The following is a 20,326-nucleotide window of genomic DNA, read 5'->3' on the forward strand; positions in this document are numbered from 1 at the left end:
CCTCTCCTCTCCTCTCCCCGGCTGACTCACTATCTGTATGAACAGTCTGCTGATGAATGAGGTCAGCGTGTGTGTGTGTGTGTGTGTGTTTTGAGGGTGTGTGTGTACATGAGCGTGATTGTAAATAAGTGTGTGTGTGTGTGTGTCAGTTGTCTGCTCTTTCGTTTGGAGCCGTCTCAACATCACTTAACATCTGACATTTTGGGAAGGGAGGGGGGGTATGAGACTACCACACACACACACACACACACACACGCACAGCCTTATCATTTAGTCACACACACACACACACTTTCACTCATCCATTCACACACACACACTCTCTCTCTCTCTCTCTCTCTCTCTCTCTCTCTCTCTCTCTCTGGCGGAGCGAGACTAAAAGTGCATTATGCAACCATGTTCCAGACAGTGGTAATGTAGTGTGCCAGGGGGCCAGGCGGGCGGATAGACATGCCCGACACACACACACACACACACACACACACACACACACACCATACAACCCTCCCCTCCACCCCCCCCACATACACACAGATCATAAATAAGTCACTCCATTAAAATGTTTGTTTAGACTGAGTCACCCCCGCTAGCAAAACAAACACTACCCCCCCCCCTTCTCCCACCACACACACACACACACACACACACCAACAAACACACACACACACACACACACCCAGACACAGAGGGATCTGAGAAGGATTGGATGTGAAAGGCCTTTGACCTGACGCCGAGCCTTCGGGCCTCCCAGCGTCGTCAAACATTAAAGGTGGGATGGAGCAGCGGAGCGAGAGAGCGCTTATCTTTTTTTAAAGACGAGTGGGCGATCTGCTTTCCCCCAGTATTTTTATCCTTCGTCAGAACGGAGACGGGTGACTCTGCCCTCCTCTTCTACTTTTTAGAAAGAGTTTGCTTCCAAAAAATACACGATCTCTACCATTTTGCAACAAAAGTGGCACCTGCTCTCATCATACAGATTTGATAGCACACATTTAAAACAGATTATGTTGCTTTTTAAAACACTGCCGGAAACTTAAAGCTGCACTAGGCAAGATTTTAAAGCTCCATATTCTCCACTTCCCTGAGTTTTATTTTGTGTCTTTCTGTCCATTCAAAGCTGTGTGTGTGGTGTCATGAACCAAAAACACTCTCAATCCATTTCTCCACGTTCATTTTCCAGCATCTCTCTGAGCCTTACCAAGAACAGGCTGTTTCTGTCGCTGTGTCTTTAAGGCTCATTAATATTAACGACCCCTTTGTTCCGATTGGCTAACCGTTTCCAGAGTGAAACGTGAGACTCCGCGGCCCGGCGGCTACAGGTAGGGAAAACTCTCCGGTAATAAACAATGACAACCGCTCAACCGCTTTGAAAAAAACACTTTGTTAGTCTATTATTTCTTACAAAAATGATAATGAGCGAACCTTTGTGACGTCACAAAGTTACGGAAGTCCAAACAGCTTGTTTAGAGGCTCGCTTTTCTAATATGGATTGTGTGGATTTAGTTTTGATACTTGTTTAGATAGACCATCCAACTCCTTTATAATCACAGAGGCAAGAAGAGTCCTGCTTTACACCAGATGGGACCTTTAATATAAAAATCCATCCATCTTTTCAGGCCACATCCACACTAATACGAGAATGGGAAGCCCCACGATGGACTGGGATGGACTGTTCTTTAGTCCATCTCAAACTATAAGGATGTTCTCTGTTCTTCAGTCCATCTTGAACTGGAAAGATGTTCTCTGTTCTTCAGTCCATTTCAGTCCATCTCAAACTATAAGGATGTTCTCTGTTCTTCAGTCCATCTCAAACTATGAGGATGTTCTCTGTTCTTCAGTCCATCTCAGACTGTAAAGATGTTCTCTGTTCTTCAGTCCATCTCAAACTACAAGGATGTTCTCTGTTCTTCAGTCCATCTCAAACTATGAGGATGTTCTCTGTTCTTCAGTCCATCTCAGACTGTAAAGATGTTCTCTGTTCTTCAGTCCATCTCAGACTGTAAAGATTTTCTCTGTTCTTCAGTCCATCTCAGACTGTAAAGATGTTCTCTGTTCTTCAGTCCATCTCAAACTATGAGGATGTTCTCTGTTCTTCAGTCCATCTCAGACTGTAAAGATGTTCTCTGTTCTTCAGTCCATCTCAAACTACAAGGATGTTCTCTGTTCTTCAGTCCATCTCAAACTATGAGGATGTTCTCTGTTCTTCGGTCCATCTCAAACTGTAAAGATGTTCTCTGTTCTTCGGTCCATCTCAGACTGTAAAGATTTTCTGTGTTCTTCAGTCCATCTCAGACTGTAAAGATGTTCTCTGTTCTTCGGTCCATCTCAAACTATAAGGATGTTCTTTGTTCTTCAGTCCATCTCAGACTGTAAAGATGTTCTCTGTTCTTCAGTCCATCTCAAACTATAAGGATGTTCTCTGTTCTTCAGTCCATCTCAGACTGTAAAGATGTTCTCTATTCTGCAGTCCATCTCAAACTATAAGGATGTTCTTTGTTCTTCAGTCCATCTCAGACTGTAAAGATGTTCTCAGTTCTTCGGGCCATCTCAAACTATAAGGATGTTCTCTGTTCTTCAGTCCATCTCAGACTATGAGGATGTTCTCTGTTCTTCAGTCCATCTCAGACTGTAAAGATGTTCTCTGTTCTTCAGTCCATCTCAAACTGTAAAGATGTTCTCTGTTCTTCAGTCCATCTCAAACTATGAGGATGTTCTCTGTTCTTCAGTCCATCTCAGACTGTAAAGATGTTCTCTGTTCTTCAGTCCATCTCAAACTGTAAAGATGTTCTCTGTTCTTCAGTCCATCTCAAACTGTAAAGATGTTCTCTGTTCTTCAGTCCATCTCAGACTGTAAAGATGTTCTCTGTTCTTCAGTCCATCTCAAACTATAAGGATGTTCTCTGTTCTTCGGTCCATCTCAGACTGTAAAGATGTTCTCTGTTCTTCAGTCCATCTCAGACTGTAAAGATGTTCTCTGTTCTTCAGTTCTTCTTTTCTATGGACTTGGAGCTTCAGGAGGATTAACTCCCTACACCACAAAAGAGAGCACAGTGGTTTTTGTTATACTCTTTCTTGATTTTATCAAAAGCCTAATTCACTTAAATAAATCTTTATTCAACAAAATATCAGGCTGATTACACTAAATTAATCAATGCTGTCAAAAACTTCAACTAATTAAATGTTTTGAACTGCTGAACAAGTCACAACGTCAAGCACACGCTTTAAAAAGCATACTTGTGTTTTATTAAATTGTGGGAACGTCTTCATTTGAATAAGGTTGTGCATAAAAATAATGAGGGAACAGTGTGTAAATTTGCACTGAACTTAAACATAATAAGGGAACATGGTCTGTTTTGTTTGCACGCACTAGCAGCTTGTTCCCTCGATGTAATAAACCATTGGCCTCCACATATAATTTTGTTTTCCTGCAGCCGCTCTCAGGCTGTATAATGGAGAGCAAAGATCAAGCAAAAATCCCCAGTAATCTGTTTGGAAGCCATATCTAAAAAAAAAAATCACATCAGGGGAGCATTCACAACTAATGTTCCATCTTAACTGACGACTGGTGACCTAATTTAATCTAATAACTTTATCACATTGTCCAAATAATAATATGTTGTCAGTCATCAGTCATTGCTCCACTCTGTCCCCAGAGGTTTAGCTGAAACAAGTTGGTGTGGAAGTTGCGGGAAATCAAGTTAGATCCTGAGACTTTGTCATAACTCAGGTCTGGGCTTCCTAACGTGTTCCAACATTTTCACAGCTACAGACCTTCATTTGATAAGATTTAGTCTCTGGCACCAATATGGGAAGACTTCTGTTGTTGATTTAGTATTGAATTGTTAAGTGTCTTTATTGTACTGTATTGGACTTAAACATGTATTAATGCTTTTGGTTTCTCTCTCTCTCTCTTTCTCTCTCTCTCTCTCTCTCTCTCTCTCTCTCTCTCTCTCCCTCTCTCTCTCTCTCCCTCTCTCTCTCTCCCTCTCTCTCTCTCTCTCTCTCTCTCTCCAGCGGCCAGTAGCAGTTGGCTTCAGGAACATGTGGCAGACCTGAGTCGAAGGTAAGAATGTTTACACCCCTTTTTTTTCCCACGGTGCAGCCGAGGGCATCACAAGCCAAAGTCAGTCAGTCAGTCAGTCAGTCAGTCAGTCAGTCAGTCAGTCAGTCAGTCAGTCAGTCAGTCAGTCAGTCAGTCAGTCAGTCAGTCAGTCGGTCAGGTAAAGCTTAGTGAGATGATGCTCTTCATCAGATGGCCTCTAGAGGGCGTCTTTGACTGTGAGCTGCAGTGTTTCCCATACAGAGGCACAAAATCAAAAGTTGCTCAGTGTATAGAAATGGATCTAAATGGATCTCTAATGCTCCTGATGTGACATCATGTCATGTCTGTCATGTGGAGATGTACAGACAGCAGACCAGCAGACTGAACTCAGTCCACTACAGAGCCCTGGAATGGCCATCGGGAGAAAAATAATTTATGTTGTGGCCACGATTTACTGTAACGTAACGATATGTAATTCGAGCTCTTGTTTTGGTTTATTTGTGCGCACGAGATACAATTCGTTCTCTCGATTTCCTCTTTTCGTGCACAAATTGCCAAATCATGCCCTCGAAATAGTGACATGGTGCTCTGGATATATAATCCATGAGCTCTTCAGGAGCTTATAAAGAGTCAGTCACATATTGGTGATTATGTTTAAATGTGGCCTGTTCTGGGTGTGTTGCAGCACCTGATTGTGTTTACATGGCCTGAAGGTTAAGTGGCTAAATATGATGCAATATTTGGGGGATTTGCCTATTCAGTGTAAACAGACAGTGGATATTAACATACTAAATCCTTACTAGGCCTATCTGCAATACCTAAAAGGTTCCTTTTAAGTTGCATTTTTTACTAAACTGCAGTTTAACAAAATCGAGGGAATGAACTGTATCTCGTGCGCACGAATGGACTAAAACGTGACGCACCTTACAGTAAATCGAGGACTCAATATAACTTTTTTTTCTCTCCCAATGGCCACTCCCGGGGTCCGTAGTTGGCGTAGTTGTGTCTCCCGCTGTGAAAACTAAAGTGAAACTTAACTTTCCACAGTCAGAAACAGATCAGTAACTGGTCTTCTGCCCTGCACACTTTAACAGTAGGTGATGTCATCTTGTGTTTAAGTAACATCAGTGGAGTCAGGTCATTTAACTGTCGCAGTGCTTCAGTGTGGAGAACTGAACACACTGTGGGTCTGTACAGGATCTGTGCTTGTTCTCTCTCTCTCTCTCTCCTCTTTCTCTCTCTCTCTCTATCCTAACTCCTCCCTCTCTCTCTCCTTCCCTCCATCACTTCATCCATCTCTCTCTCTCTCTCTCTCTCTCTCTCTCTCTCTCTCTCTCTCTGCATACCCCCTTCTCTCCATCCTCCTTTCTCTCTACTTTCCTTCTTCCATCTCTTATTCTGTCTTTTTTAAGTCTTTCCCTTCATCCATCCATCCATTCATCTCTCTCTCTCCCTCTCTCTCTCTCTCTCTTTCTCTCTCCTTCTCTTTCTCTCTCTCCTTCATCAGCAGATCTCAATCTAAGGTAAAAAGAGGAAGGGATCCACTTACACTGACTCAACACACACACACACACACACACACACACACTTCCTCATCTCCTGAGGGCGGCAGAATTGCCCATTCTGTGTGTGTGTGTGTGTGTGTGGCATATGTATGTGTCTGTCAGTGTGTATGTGCGAATGTTGTGAATCTGTGTATCCAGGTGTGTGTGTGTGTATACGTTGACATGCACATATGGCCTTCCTGTGAGGTCAAAGGTCACCCTCGGCCAGCATGGTAGGCATAGGGTCGTGGGGTCAGGTGGGCGGGGCTTAGGAGCGGCTGCAGGGAAACAGATTGGCTCATTGATTGAGTTTCTCAGAACCGCTGTAAGATCAGCTTTCTTATTGTTTCCCAAAGAATACAGTGACAAGTGACCCCCGCCCCCACACACACACACACACACACACTTCCCTCAGGCACACACACACACACACACACACTAAGGTACTATCACTTTTTATATTAGAGTGATTGTAGATGAGAGCAGACTCTAAAAAAGTCATTTCAGACAAATTTCTCCTGGTAAATTCATTTTAGGGGAAATGGGACATCTTTAACCCCTAGATGAGCTGGGTTCAAGGGTCAAAGGTCACAGGTACCTGCACCCCCAGCTCTGATATCCTAGTGATCCATTTGTAAGACTATCTCTGTAGCTATCTGCTCCTTTCACCTCCTCCAGATGTGTGTACATACTCACAGACACACACACACACACACACACACACACACACACACACACACACACACCCCTACACACCTCCATACAGTATGTGATGAATGGCCCTTCTTGTTTGTGTGAATAATGGATGTCAGTTTGGCTTTTAGTTTCAGGTTTAAGTATTGAGATCATCTTGCACCTCATTCTGTCTTCTCTGCTATCTTGTGCTCTCTCTCATTCACACACACACACACACACACACACACACACACACAAACACACAAGAACCTAACAGAAGGTTGAGTAACACTCTTGTCTTGAATCACGAAGGCCAGTGTTAGTTTAAAGCCTGGTTTCTAAACCCTATGGTTCGGGACCAAACAAGTCCCTACACTTGATCTGCTGGGTCCTTCTATAATGATAATAATAACAATAATAATCTTTATTTATGTGTCACTTTCCAAAACAGTAACAATTAAGTGAAGAATAAAAACACTGCAAGAGATAAAATCAACGGCAAAAGCAATTAAATTAAGTAAGAAATATAGAAGTAAACCATAAAAAAGTAGTCTGAAACACTTCATTAAAGATCATCACATGAAAGCAAGTCTATAAATATGTTTTCTGTCACTTTGAAAGGTGCAAGGTGTTGGAGACGATTTTTCTCCTCTATCTCACACCAGTAGTGTTGTTAGTGCTAGTGTTTCTCCACATGAAGACTACATTTCCCATAAGCCCCGTTGTTTCCCAGAGCGCTGGTGTACTGTACATCGGCCAGTGTGAAGTGTTACAGAGGGACCAGACTTCTCCTTTGGGTGCCAGGCTGAAAACGTAAAAAAAATATCATTAATGCCTCAAACACTACGTTTTTCATTTTATTTCAGAATCCATTGCTTAATGAATTGTGAGGAAAAGGCTCAACTAACTACATTTTTATTTTAAAAGTGTACAACCTCCTCCTTCAGATTACTTGCTCAGCAGCTCCAGTACAACTCACTAATACCTACTTTAAATATTAATAATAACTATGTTTGTAGCACTATATTAACAAAGTTACAAAGTGCTGTAAAATAGAAGAAATAAAACAAACATATTAAGAAACCAGCAGCTGTAATAAAGGGACAACTGGCTCCATTACAGCCCATAGCTGGTTCAGAACAACTCAGCAAAACCAAAAAATATAATGAACTCCCAATTACACAATTAATCTGACTACTGCTGCATAATGAGAGCAATATCAAGTTATCAGTTAAATTAAATATTATCAAAGTGAGTTTGTGTCTCACATTATCCCCAAATTTAGGAACTCTGTTTGTCACCTCAGCAACAGATTTAGTTCAGCATATTGACAGCAATAAGTTGCTGGTTTTTGGTTGTATCTTAAAATAAAGTAGCCTACATAGTTAATGTAATCGTATGAAATTGAATCTAAGCTAATTGTATTTCCTTATGTGGGTTTGTCCAAAGTTTAGTGGCCCTGATTGCAACTTTTATCTTTAATCAACACTTTGGAACAGTTTTACCTGCAGATGTAAGACTCAGTTCAGTCGATTTGGGTTTCTAAAGAAAAAAGGAAATGACTGGTTGCTCTATATTGTTAAACTAGGATAAAAAAATATGTCGGGTGCTCTTGGAAAACGGGGAAAAAAGAGTGCTACAAACAAAAGGACAATCCAGGTACTCCAAATATAAAAATATAACCATGAGGAAGAAAATATTTAAAAAGCCGTTATTGTAGTGGCAAAATCATTAAAAAAGCCAACATGCTTCGACCACTGTAGGTCTTCTTCAGGGCTTTAAGCACAGACTACATGGGTGTGGCCTCACCTATATAATAGCAACAGCCAATGGTAGGCAGTCACATGACCCAGATAATAACATGACAGGTGAAACAAATTGAAAATAATGAATATAGCTGATATTTTGCGTCAATATGTAGTATTATTAAATATGATGATGGTAATGCAAAAAAAAAATCCCCCAAATTTAGTTGTATTCAGTGTTTCCCTCCAGAATAAAAAAAAAAACCCTTTGAAAAGGTATTTACACCATCATGGGACACTAAAACAATTTGATGAAACCCAGGATGATGATAATAATAAAAACATTTATGCATACTTGTGTGGAATCCAAACTAATTCAGTAGAATCAGTTCATGTTAAGGGCTTCCCATAGACAACCAGTGTAGTATTGATCGATTCTATAATAAAAATGTAATCAATGAAAGCGCCTTACATCCATCATATCAGAAGTGGACGACATTGACCGGACCAGATCCCGTTTTTAATTAAAGCTCCACATATCGCTCTGACCCGCTGTAATAAGAGCTGGGGCCGAGCCTTTTATAGCTTTAAAAGTAATCAATGCAATTTTAAAATCGATTCAGTATTCAAGTGTAAGCCAGTGTACAATTGGAGTTATAAAGTCAGTAACTAAAATGCAAGTTGTGTGTGCGAGTGTGTGTGTGTGTGTGTCTGTGTGTGGGTGGGTATTTAAAATCTCCATAATATAAGCTGAGCACAAGCCATTTATCGCTTTAAAAATGATCAATGATATTTTAAAATCAGGTCTGAACTCAACGGGAAGCTAAAATTGGAGCTTTTTATTTAGGCCGTCTTGTTAGCTGGGACAGCAGTTCATTGTCCCCCACCAAAGGGGGGACTATGGATCGGTCTCCGTCCGTTCGTTCGTTAGTTCGTTAGTTAGTCACACTGTAACGTTGACTTTGTGCCGCTAGGGGGCGGCATTGACAATGAATGGGGACTCAGTGGTAAAGCAGGTCATACAGTTAAAGTTATCATACAATGTGGGGGACAATGAATGGGGACTCAGTGGTAAAGCAATACAGTTAAAGTTATCATAGAATGTGGGGGACAATGAATGGGGACTCAGTGGTAAAGCAGGTCATACAGTTAAAGTTATCATACAATGTGGGGGACAATGAATGGGGACTCAGTGGTAAAGCAGGTCATACAGTTAATGTTATCATACAATGTGGGGGACAATGAATGGGGACTCAGTGGTAAAGCAGGTCATACAGTTAAAGTTATCATACAATGTGGGGGACAATGAATGGGGACTCAGTGGTAAAGCAGGTCATACAGTTAAAGTTATCATACAATGTGGGGGACAGTGAATGGGGACTCAGTGGTAAAGCAACACAGTTAAAGTTTTCATAGGTAACATAACAGTCTACACACGCTACACACTTGGAGACATCAGACTGGGTTGATGTGTTGAAGTGAGAGTCAAACCTCTAACCACAAGACACTGTAGTTATTGTCCAGTTGTTGGACTGTTGTTCTGTTATTGCATCATCACTGCACTACCACTGTGCCTCAGTGTTGACTACTTATATCATATTACCACTTACCTACTGTGCAATACCATATATCACTTATCATTTAGCATTTATATTATTCATAACACTCACGCTCCTGGTGTTGTATGTTATATTGTATTATAAATTGTATTGTAGTGTACATTGTGTAATATACGGATTGTATTTATTGCGTATTGTAGTTCTTATATTTTGTACTGTATTGAGTAAAAACAGGGCAATTACAGTTACTACATTTCAAGATATAACTTGTAAGCCTAATTCTGAGGAGAGTAGGCAACAGAAATATATGGTCAATCTGTCCTTTCATTGTCCCATACCAAAATGCTTATACAATTTCACCCAAAGGTGGAACTACATCACTGGTGGGGGACAACATGTTTACTATCTGCTTGTTTCGACACCATAAAGTTTGTATTTTAAAAACAACGAAAAAAGAGTAAATGGCAAAATATCCCATTGCTTAGCAGCATCTTTGCAAAATGATCGGGGGAAATATAAAGTAGATGTAGTGAGAAGTGACTGGTCTGTAACTCTGAAGGACAGCGGCTCTGTTCTGCTTTAACAACAACAAAGAGGCTCCGGTCCAGAAGGGCAGGAGTCACGGGTCTTTTTTTGCTTGGCGTTGCCGTGGTAACGTATAGACAGAGCCGGTCTCCGAAGCAGACTGAGGCTCAGCGCTGACTGCCAGGATGAATATTACATTCCACTGTGTGATCTTACATCTGGGATCACTGTGGCTCAGACGCAGCTGATGGAGGAAGTGGGTGATGTATACCATACACACACACACACACACACACACACACACACACACACACACACACACACACATACACACAGGCAGACATACACAGACGCAGGCAGGCATGCAGACACTCACACACACACACACACATACAGTTAAGCATCCATGCACACTAACACGCACACAAACACAGGCAAGCTCTCACACACACACACACACACACACGCACACACACACACACACACAGCTCAGTTGGTGCAGGTTACCCGGGGCGACAGCCTGGAGAGTTCCGTAACAGAACTGAGCTTTGATTGGCTGAGAGGGCAGAAATGAACAGGACGTCCCAGCCTAGTTTCCACTCTGTGACTGTGACTCTGTGTGTGTGTGTGTGTGTGTGTGTGTGTGTGTGTGTGTGTGTGTGTGTGTGAGACTGTGTATGCCTTCATGCATGCATTTCTGTGTGCACAAGCCTATCTGCATGTGTGTGTGTTCTTCTGAGTGCTTTTCTGTGTGTATGCATATGTGTGTTTGCTTGCGTGTGTGTGTGTGTGTGTGTGTGTGTGTGTGTGTGTGTGTGTGGGTTGTGCTGTCCCCACTTAACCCCAGCAGGGTCTGGGGGCCAACTGGGTTATATAAGCCTGCTGCTCTGTTGGCCTCACCAGCCAGAAGCCTGGGCTGTGTGTGTGTGTGTGTGTGTGTTTGTGATTCAATCCAGAGTGTGGACCCACAGAGTAACTGTTGTAAGTACTCTGTGAGCGTGTGTGTCTGTGTCTAAATGGGTGGAGAGAGAGAGAGAGAGAGAGAGAGAGATTGTGTGTGTGTGTGTGTGTGTGTGTCAAAGCGGTGAACAGAGGGAGGGATATGTAGAGAATGTGGGAGAGAGAGAGAGAAATGTAGAAAATGTGTTTTAGCAGAGATTGACAAACAGTAAAATGGAGAAAGTGTGTGTGTGTGTGTGTGTGTGTGTGTGTGACCAACAGACCAGTGTATCAAGTGTTTGTGTGTCTCCTTTTAATCCCACGCTTTGTGTCTGCAGCGCGTCTGGATTAACACACACACACACACAAATACACACACACACACACACACACACAAATACACACACACACACACAAGGTCCCATGTCAAATTATATCAATGCATCAGGGGGGATTATGGGATTGCTGGGATTGTCAATCCAGTCCCCACCTCTCTCCTCCTCTCCTCCTCTCTTCCTCTCTCCTCTTGTCTTTCTTTCTTTCTTTCTTTCTTTCTTTCTTTCTTTCTTTCTTTCTTTCTTTCTTTCTTCCTTTCTTTCTTTCTTTCTTTCTTTCTTTCTTTCTTCTCCTCTCATACCCTCCTGGTCCTGTAAGGTGTTTTGGAGAATCGTCCCCTAAATGGAGTGTAATATTATTTTACATTATTGTACTGTGACTTGCTCCCTCCGAACCTCCTCTCTTCACAAATTAAATCTTTAATTTCCCTGTGGGTCAGTTTGCTTCGCAGCTAATAGTCCAACAAAAAAAAAACACAAAGCAGCAATTAACACTCAATAAATAAGTAAATACATTCAGCAACAGCTTCACCTAATGAAGGCAACTCAGAACTAGTTTGGGTTCCTGTGGTGAACAGCTAAGCACCGACTCAAATTTATTTAATAACACATAGCATTTCCTGTACCTGCTGAGCTGCAACTAATGATTATTTTCAGTTTGTTTGTCTGTTAGCAGGATTACGGAAAAACTACTGGCCCGATTTTCGTGAAACTTGGTGGAAGGGTGTATCATGGGCCAAGGAAGAACCCATTACTTTTTTGAGTGGATCCAGATCTGACTCACGAACAAGCCCTTCTAGTTTAATAATGAAATGAAACAGAGAAAACTAAATGTGCTCAGGTGATCACAGACCTCCTCCATGTCTGTCAACACCCTGCAAGGAAGTTATGCATCTTTTGGTGATAAGCCACGCCCACAACCACGCCCCCTTTTGGCCAATCGACATGAAAGGTGAATCAGATCTTCCTTGGCCCGTAACCAACCTTCATACCGAGTTTTGTGCAGATCCGTGCCAGACTGTTAGAGAGATCCTGCTGACAGACACACAGACACAGGTGAAAACTTTACCTCCTTGGTGAGGTAATCAAACAAATCTCAGCATTTGTGAAGCTGAAGCTAAATCGATTATCAAAATGACATCAAAAATTACATAATTATTATAAAATTATATAAAAAAATGTATATAAATTATATAAAACTAATTTTCAGCTGATCGATTAATCGATAAATCTACTAATCGTTTCAGCACTAGTTCCCACTCTGGGGAAAGCAGAGGATGATGGGAGTCCAGTGAGATCACCTGGGCCTTTCCAGTGACTCTCACTTGATACATGAGAAAGTTCCTGAAGCGGGACGTCCCGGATCTTTCAGCACAGCTTCACTTTACTGCAGAGTCTGGCTTTACTCTTTGAGGCCAAACCAACAGATTACAGGAAAGGTTGAGACTAATCCAATAAAGGAAGAATAAAACACTTTCATAACTGTCTTTTCCACATTCAAACTCCTCAGTTTTCTTTAGAACAACAACAACTTGCAGATGAGATCAGTGTTTCTGTCAGACTTCAGGCAGATCTCCTCCTCCCTCCACACTCATCTCCATCTCCCTCCTTCCCCCTATTTCCTCCCCTTCTCCTCCTCCTCTCCTCTCTCCCTGCTCCTCTCCTTTTTAAATTCCCTACTGATATTTTCAGTTTTATGTCACACCGCCCGTGGCTACCCTGTGACTACTCGGATTACACGCCCGACGTTAACCGCACTTTGGCGTGCATGGCGTTGTTTTGTTTTTTTAACGCTAACTTCTGACTTCTGCCGGTGATGCCGTTCATATTTGTGACAGCGCTCGACGCATCGACCGCGGCGGCTTCAGAGCGTCCGGCCTTTTGACGTATTGGAAATTCAATCCGACACGCGGCGCTCGGAGACGCGCTCATTGACCCGTTAATCGGTTCCAGGAAGCCGGCCGGGGCGCGTTACCCGGGGAGCGCGCCGGGTCAAAGGCTGGTCGGGGTTTTGGGGAATCAGCAGAATGTGGTGAGAGCCGCGGCCCGAGGCCCACAGCTGCCTGCCGGGGAGCGCTCACTCAGTTAACAACTTCTCTGCTCTTATTACTCGGTTTTACTCGCCAGTGGAGATACTTCCTCAGCAGGACTGCACTCACACTCCTTAAATACTACTGCTGCTGCTGCTGCTGCTGAGCCTTTTGAAAAACGTTTTGCCCCGTTTTCACCTCACATGATGGAAGAGGAGATATCGATGTGTCTGTTGTGACTCGGTTCACTTCAGCTAACAGCGGTCGAGTCCCACCGATTCAGTCTGCTGCTCAGCCCGGGCGTGAGGGCAAACGTGACATGACAGATGTAACATGTCCCACTGTCATCAAACCCTAAGCCTTGGTGTTGCAACCATGGAATTGTCCTTTTAAAGTGAATTGTCAAATAAATAAACTAAACTAAAAACTAAACATGTCCCACTGTCATCACACCGCACTGCATCAGGTCATGTAACGGGAGAAAACGGGAGAAAAGCGGGAGAAAACGTTTGATAACTGCTTGAACTTCAATACCCAGAAACCCTGTGCAGTGACATCAGTAAACTCTCATCAGCTCACTCATGTTTCACTGGGAGAATCTCAGTCGGTGGGGATGGGACGCTCTTTGGACGCTCTTTGGTTTTGCGATGTAGTCTGATAAGACGGGTGTATTTTAACATAAAAATCTTGCCCTAGAGCAGCTTTAAGAACTGTTTTCTCCCCATCAAGACCAGAGCGTATTGGAGCAAGTGGAGGAGGAAGATCTGTGAGAGACGGATGAGATTCAGAGGAGACTCCTTCCTGACTCGGTTCTTAGACCGCTGTCGCACCCTGAGACCTTATCAACATAACATGGAGCAAAACAAGAATTATCCCATCAAGTCCCCTTAAAGTCCATTATGACTTGTGTGATCGGGTTAAAGGCCTAATCCTGAACACAAACGTAAACAAAGCGGGATTCCCTGCAGTGGGAGGCTGAAGCTTAGCGGAGGAGGAACTGTCCTCGGCTGGTGGAGCGGCTCGTGTGTCCGCTGCAACCAGAACAGTCTTGTACTGTGTTTGTTTGTGCCATTGTTTCCATCGAACACAACAGAACAGAAACTATTGTCCGCACATGGAAAGTTCCCTTTGGCTCCATTGTGGTGGAATTATAAACAGAGAACATATAATGAATACAAAATGAAATGCCACAAGACAGAGGGACAGCGTAAGAGTTTCCAGTTCACATTCCAGAAATCCTGCAAAAATTACAATTCTTAGTGGATAATTGTTAGAGATTCAGGCTAAGAGTTCAATAAAGGTAACGGCATATGAGTTTGATTTTCTTCAAGTTCCAAACTTTATTGTCCACAGGGAGAAATTTGTCTTTAACGGCAAGGAATAAAACACAGTACGTTCTCACAGTACACAGAAACATGCACTTTAAAATGAAGAGAAAGAATAGGAGATTGAATGACCAGGCACATTCTGTTTATGCAAATATTTGCTTATATTGATGTGTTTGTTTCCTCTGTTTGTCTATAGGTGCTTTTAGGAACCTTGCTGTATGTTTTTATTTACTAACATCTTTGTATGTTTTTGTATGTGGAATGTTTTGTCTTTTACGGCTGCAGCACGGGTGAAAGCCCAAGCCAAATTTTCCACTTTGTGGGACAATAAAGTTAATCTCGAATCTTGAATCTTGAATCTTGTTTATCTCTGGATATCATGTTTCCTCCATGTCAAGTTCATTATCTTACTAACCAGTCAGCAGCGGTGGAAAGAGTACTAGAATGTCCTGCTCCAGTCGAAGTACTGTTACTCTGCTGATGTTTTACTTCAGTAGAGGTAAAAGTATTGGTGTAGAAATCTCCTGCAGTAAAAGTAATAAGTGTGTGATTTAAAATGTCCTCAGAGTAAAAGTTCCTGAGTTCCTCTTTAGAACAGAGATTCCATGTGATTCTAAAAGGAGAGAGGACAGAGTTCACACTAGATTCTTTTCACTGGAAACATTAGAAACGACAAAATAAAGTGCAGAAACAAAGTAAAGTCAGATTCCTCTTCTCACTGTGACACTGTGAGCGTGCCGTCGTTGATTACCGTAATTATCGGTAATGCGTTGCAGTAACAAAAAAACGGATACCTAACAAACCCCAACAGAAGCAGATCAGAAAACAAGGAGGCTTCGGACTCAAATATGAGCAAATATACTTATCAAACAGAGGGAATTATAAATAAAGGCCTGTCTCTAATATAAGCCTGCTTCCAATAAAGGCCTGGTACCCTCTGCAGTTGAGGGAAATAAATATTAGAGGAAATACGGTATACTCATCTAAAATTTACTTCTGGGTTCGGCATAAGTGGATATTTTCCTAAAACGTCTTAAACATCCGAATTTTCTTCTGTTGTTTTATGTCCTGTAAGAGTAAGTTGCATCGCTTACGGTGGTTGAAAGAAAAGTCAGTCTCCTGTTGCCATATTTTATTCATAATTTCAGATGTCCAACTTTAGGAAAATGTCTTTCATAGTTACAATATTAAAGTCAATTTTTAATTGCATTCCCCTTCAAAGCTGGAAAATGTTTGGAGTTGACTTTGGAAAATTTTGAAGTGAGCATTGTACTAATCCTATTCATTTGTTTGTGTGTGTGTGTGTGTGTGTGTGTGTGTGTGTGTGTGTGTGTGTGACAGTCTGTGTGGCATCATTCCAGGTCTCAGCAGTGTGTTGCTGCCTCGGATGAACCCCTTTGTCCTGATCAACATGGCAGGAGCGCTCTCCCTCTGCATCACCTACATGCTGATTGAGATCAAGTAAGGATTAACCTCTCTCTCTCTCTCTCTCTCTCTCTCTCTCTCTCTCTCTCTCTCTCTCTCCCTATTTCTCTCTCTCTCCCTATTTCTCTCTCTCTCTCTCTCTCTCTATGTCTCTCTCTCTCTCTGTGTCTCTCTCTCTGCCCCCCTCCCTCTCTCTCTCTCTCTCTCTCTCTCTCTCTCTCTCTCTCTCTCTCTCTCTCTCTCTCTCTGTGTCCCTCTCTCTCTCCCTCTCTCTCTCTCTATGTCTCTCTCTCTCTGTCCCTCTCTCACTCTCTCTCTCTCTCTCTCTCTCACTCTCTCTCTCTCTCTCTCTCTCTCTCTCTCACTCTTGTAAATCCCCCCCAAAAATCCCCAAATTCACCAGCTACTCTCACTACTTTTTCCAACCCACTCGATGTTCAGAATAGAACAGGTTTGTTTCTTGGGTTGGGCGATTTGGTGACAGAATCCGTCACTGCTGGAAATTTCCTTTTCCCCCTTTTCCCTGATTTAAATTGTCTTGATCTTTGGTAACTTAAAATGTCTCCTGGTGCAAGACAGTCAGACGGGGAAACACATGCAGGGACAGAAATGATGCTCAAGTTGATTAAAAATGTATCTGGAGCCTGAACACAGACAGCTTGTCCCATTTGATCCAGCTGGATGTTGAGAATGGAATAGGAGGAAACACTTTATTTGGATTTTCTACAAAGTGCCACTTGCCTATTTGGTGCCTCTCTACAGACTGTGACCCAAACCCTGACATGAGCCTAACTAACCCCAAGCCCATGTTTAAACCTAACTTCAACCCTAAGATCAACCCAAACCCAGACTGAATAGGACTCTAAATGATGGCTGGTGACCTGTAGACTAGACTCACTTAACAAACAGAGACTAGTAGTTGGCAGCAGAGGTGAGGACTCGAGTCACATGACTTGACGACACATGTGACATGTTTTAACTGCGTGAGACTTGACTTGATGCATGAAGAGAAGACTTTAGACTCGACTTGACTTGGGTTCTGGTGACTTGGGACTTGACTCTGACTTGTACTCTGATGACTTGAAAAGGTTTCTAAAGTCTTGACTTGAGATCTTGTGTTTGTGTAAATGACTTAGATTGAAAGTGATGCGATTTGTTCCAGCAGACGACTGAATTTAAATTCTGTTTTCTGAATTTGTATGGAATGATTGAATTTATTGAAGTTGAAACTGATTATAGAAATCAAACTCATGATGCTCTTACCAAGTTTTTATCCTATTAAAACCATATTGCATTGAAAAGTCCTAGATATTTAGTTTTCTTTAAGATATTAAATTGATACTGGACTCTTGATTTGTTCTGACTTGACTTGCTGTTCTACATTTAGACTTGAGACTTGACATTAATGACTTTGACTTGATTTGGTAATCTACATGTAGACTTGGGACTTGACTTGAGACTTGTGCCTCAAGACTTGAGGCTGACTTGGGACTGGAGCAAAGTTGACTTGCTCACACCTCTGGTTAGCAGCATTCAGCTCTTCATGTGAACTTTATCACATTCACATGAAGAGGTCCATGAGGCTTCATGGCACCTTCATGAACTCTGCTCCAGTCCTTCTCTCCTGTGTCCTCCAGACTCTTCTTTAGCTAACTGTAGCCCTGAACAGTTGCTTGTGGGAAGTTACAGCTGTGGCCTTTAACACCAAGCTACTATTGCAGAACTGAACTTTAACTGAGTACCAATAACATGCTAAGCTGTCAGTGCTGTCGGTAATTGTGAATAATCATAGATACGTCCTAAATCTTTATCGAAATCGCAATATGGCCTACTGCAATTTTCAAATCGCAGGAGGCGCAATATTTGTGAAATGTGTCAAAATAGCATTTTAAATGAACTATTGTGGTGCTGCAGAGATGTCCTGGCCTACACATCATATTCTACAGACTTAAGAAAACATCTTTGTTTGGTACAGATCCCCGCAAAAATCACACCATAATCATTTTAATACGTTTTTCAATGAAAATGAGAATAATGATGCAAAAATGATCATTCCCTCTAATATCGTAAATCATATCGCAATTGCAATATCAGTCAGAATAATCACAATTAGATATTTTTTCAAAATCGTTCAGCCCTAATCATATATCTCAATTTTATTTTCCACAATGAATAGGCAGAGAATTCAGTAATATTGAATGTTTTAGGTTTAATTTTATTGAAAACATCCACTGTAGATGGAATAGTCAAGATGTTGATAGCAGATGGCAAAAGTGTAGTAAAGTAATCAAGAGCAATAATCATGATTAATGCTGTGATCACAGTATGAAAATTCAAAATGAAATGGGATTATCGTTTCAGCTCACTGTGCAGATCTAACATGACACAGCAGTGGATCAGTGTGTCACTAATGTTTAGTTATTATTTTCTCTCAAATTTGTTCTGTGGTTGTACAGAAGAAGTATGTAGTGTTGACCTGAATTTGCCGTGTGTGTGTGTGTGTGTGTGTGTGTGTGTGTGTGTGTGTGTGTGTGTGTGTGTGTGTGTGTGTGTGTGTGTGTGTGTGTGTGTGTGTGTGTGTGTGTGTGTGTGTGTGTGTGTGTGTGTGTGAACAGTAACTACAACGCGGTGGACACAGCCTCGGCGGTAGCCATCGCTCTCATGACCTTCGGCACCATGTATCCCATGAGCGTGTACAGCGGCAAGGTGCTGCTGCAGGTAGGACACACACACACACACACACACACACACACACACACACACACACACACACACACACACACACACACACACACACACTTTAAAATCATTCATTTAATACTAACTAATTTAGTTGATATTGGCCTCTTATTAATTTAATACAGACTAATTGCAGGTGTGAAATTATACTTGTGAAATGGTTGGAAGAAAAACATTATTTTCCGTTTCAAGTGTCTGATGTTGGGATGAATATTTTGTCTCCATCTGTACGTTCACAGCTCCAAACATGAACACCTGAGTCAGTAGTCTGTAGTTATTGATTCACCTCCATCTTGTTTTCAGACCACGCCCTCCCACGTCATCGGACAGCTGGACAAGCTGCTCAGAGAGGTACTGCACTGTATTTAGAATAATAATGGTATTTATTATGTTAATGAGTTGTTAATGATTTCATTCAGCGGTTCTCAGCCTGGAGGTCGGGAAGAATATTCAGGATGGTTCAAAGATGATGTATGGAATGTGAAAAAAACAAATTTCTGATAGAAATGTATTATGTAGAGATAGATCGCACCTAAAAATGAGTCTGTAAATAATATTGATCCCAAATACAAAGAGAACTGAGCCGGTTCTGAGGAATCCACGCAAATATAAATTATTTGGAGCATCTGGGATGAAATCTTATTTTTTCTCTTCCTGTTGTTCAGCAGTGTGGATCCTTCAGGACCGGCTCACTTCCCCTGATATAAATTCATTATCACGCTTTTAGTGTTTGTGATGGCTGCCTTTCTCTTGTGGAGTGATGAATATATTCAGCCTCTGGTCTTCATCAAATATCCTAGGAGGACCTAGGACTGGCAAGTTAACTGACAGTCAGTGTGTAAAGCTAAAGACTGATGGAATGCTCGATGCTGATTGGCTAACTGTTGTTCCTCCGTGTGTCCAATCAGGTGTCGACTCTGGACGGAGTGCTGGAGGTCCGTAACGAACACTTCTGGACCGTGGGCTTCGGGTCTCTGGTATGTTCAAGTGAAGGTTCAAGAGTCTTCAGTGGATTCTTTATTCAGACATGCATGGTTCAGATCAGTGTTACAGATAAGCATATAACAGAGAAGTGACAAAGAAGTGAAGCTCAGTACACTCGCTTTTATACACTAGAGTAAACAACAACATAAATCTCGGCATAAAGCCAAACCCACAGTTCAGATTTCTTGACTCAAAGACAAAACCCTCACCTAATATGGGACACACTGAAACACACGTATGAATAGCATAAACTATTATTCACCTATAAGAACACTCCAAATCATTTCATAACCATATGTAGCACACATGCACACACAAATGCACTGTTCATGAACTAATGTTAACTAATGCGTTAAACATGAATTAAACATGAATAACAACATTAACAAAGATGTTTGTTAATGGCAATGTATTGTCTAAACTGAAACCCAAACTCTTCATGTATTACTGAAACAT

At 41.9% G+C, this 20,326-nt stretch overlaps 1 protein-coding gene across 2 annotated transcripts in view; it reads left to right on the plus strand.

Annotated features, from left to right (window-relative positions):
* Positions 1-20,326, plus strand: part of LOC139639581 (zinc transporter 6-like) — a 35,938-nt gene that overhangs the window by 6,433 nt on the left and 9,179 nt on the right. For both annotated transcript variants that reach the window (XM_071513706.1, XM_071513707.1), the window contains exons 2-6: positions 4,015-4,063; positions 16,064-16,183; positions 18,763-18,865; positions 19,190-19,237; positions 19,795-19,863. In XM_071513706.1, coding sequence (XP_071369807.1) covers positions 16,110-16,183; positions 18,763-18,865; positions 19,190-19,237; positions 19,795-19,863 — 294 coding nt within the window. In that variant the 5' untranslated portion in view covers positions 4,015-4,063; positions 16,064-16,109. The remainder of the gene's footprint in view (positions 1-4,014; positions 4,064-16,063; positions 16,184-18,762; positions 18,866-19,189; positions 19,238-19,794; positions 19,864-20,326) is intronic.

The sequence above is a fragment of the Centroberyx affinis genome, unplaced genomic scaffold (assembly GCF_046629955.1).
Source record: "Centroberyx affinis isolate AG114_WGS23_722 - 3 ecotype Tasmania unplaced genomic scaffold, CSIRO-AGI_Caff_v1 ptg007434l_1, whole genome shotgun sequence".
NCBI classification, from domain to species: Eukaryota; Metazoa; Chordata; class Actinopteri; order Beryciformes; family Berycidae; genus Centroberyx; species Centroberyx affinis.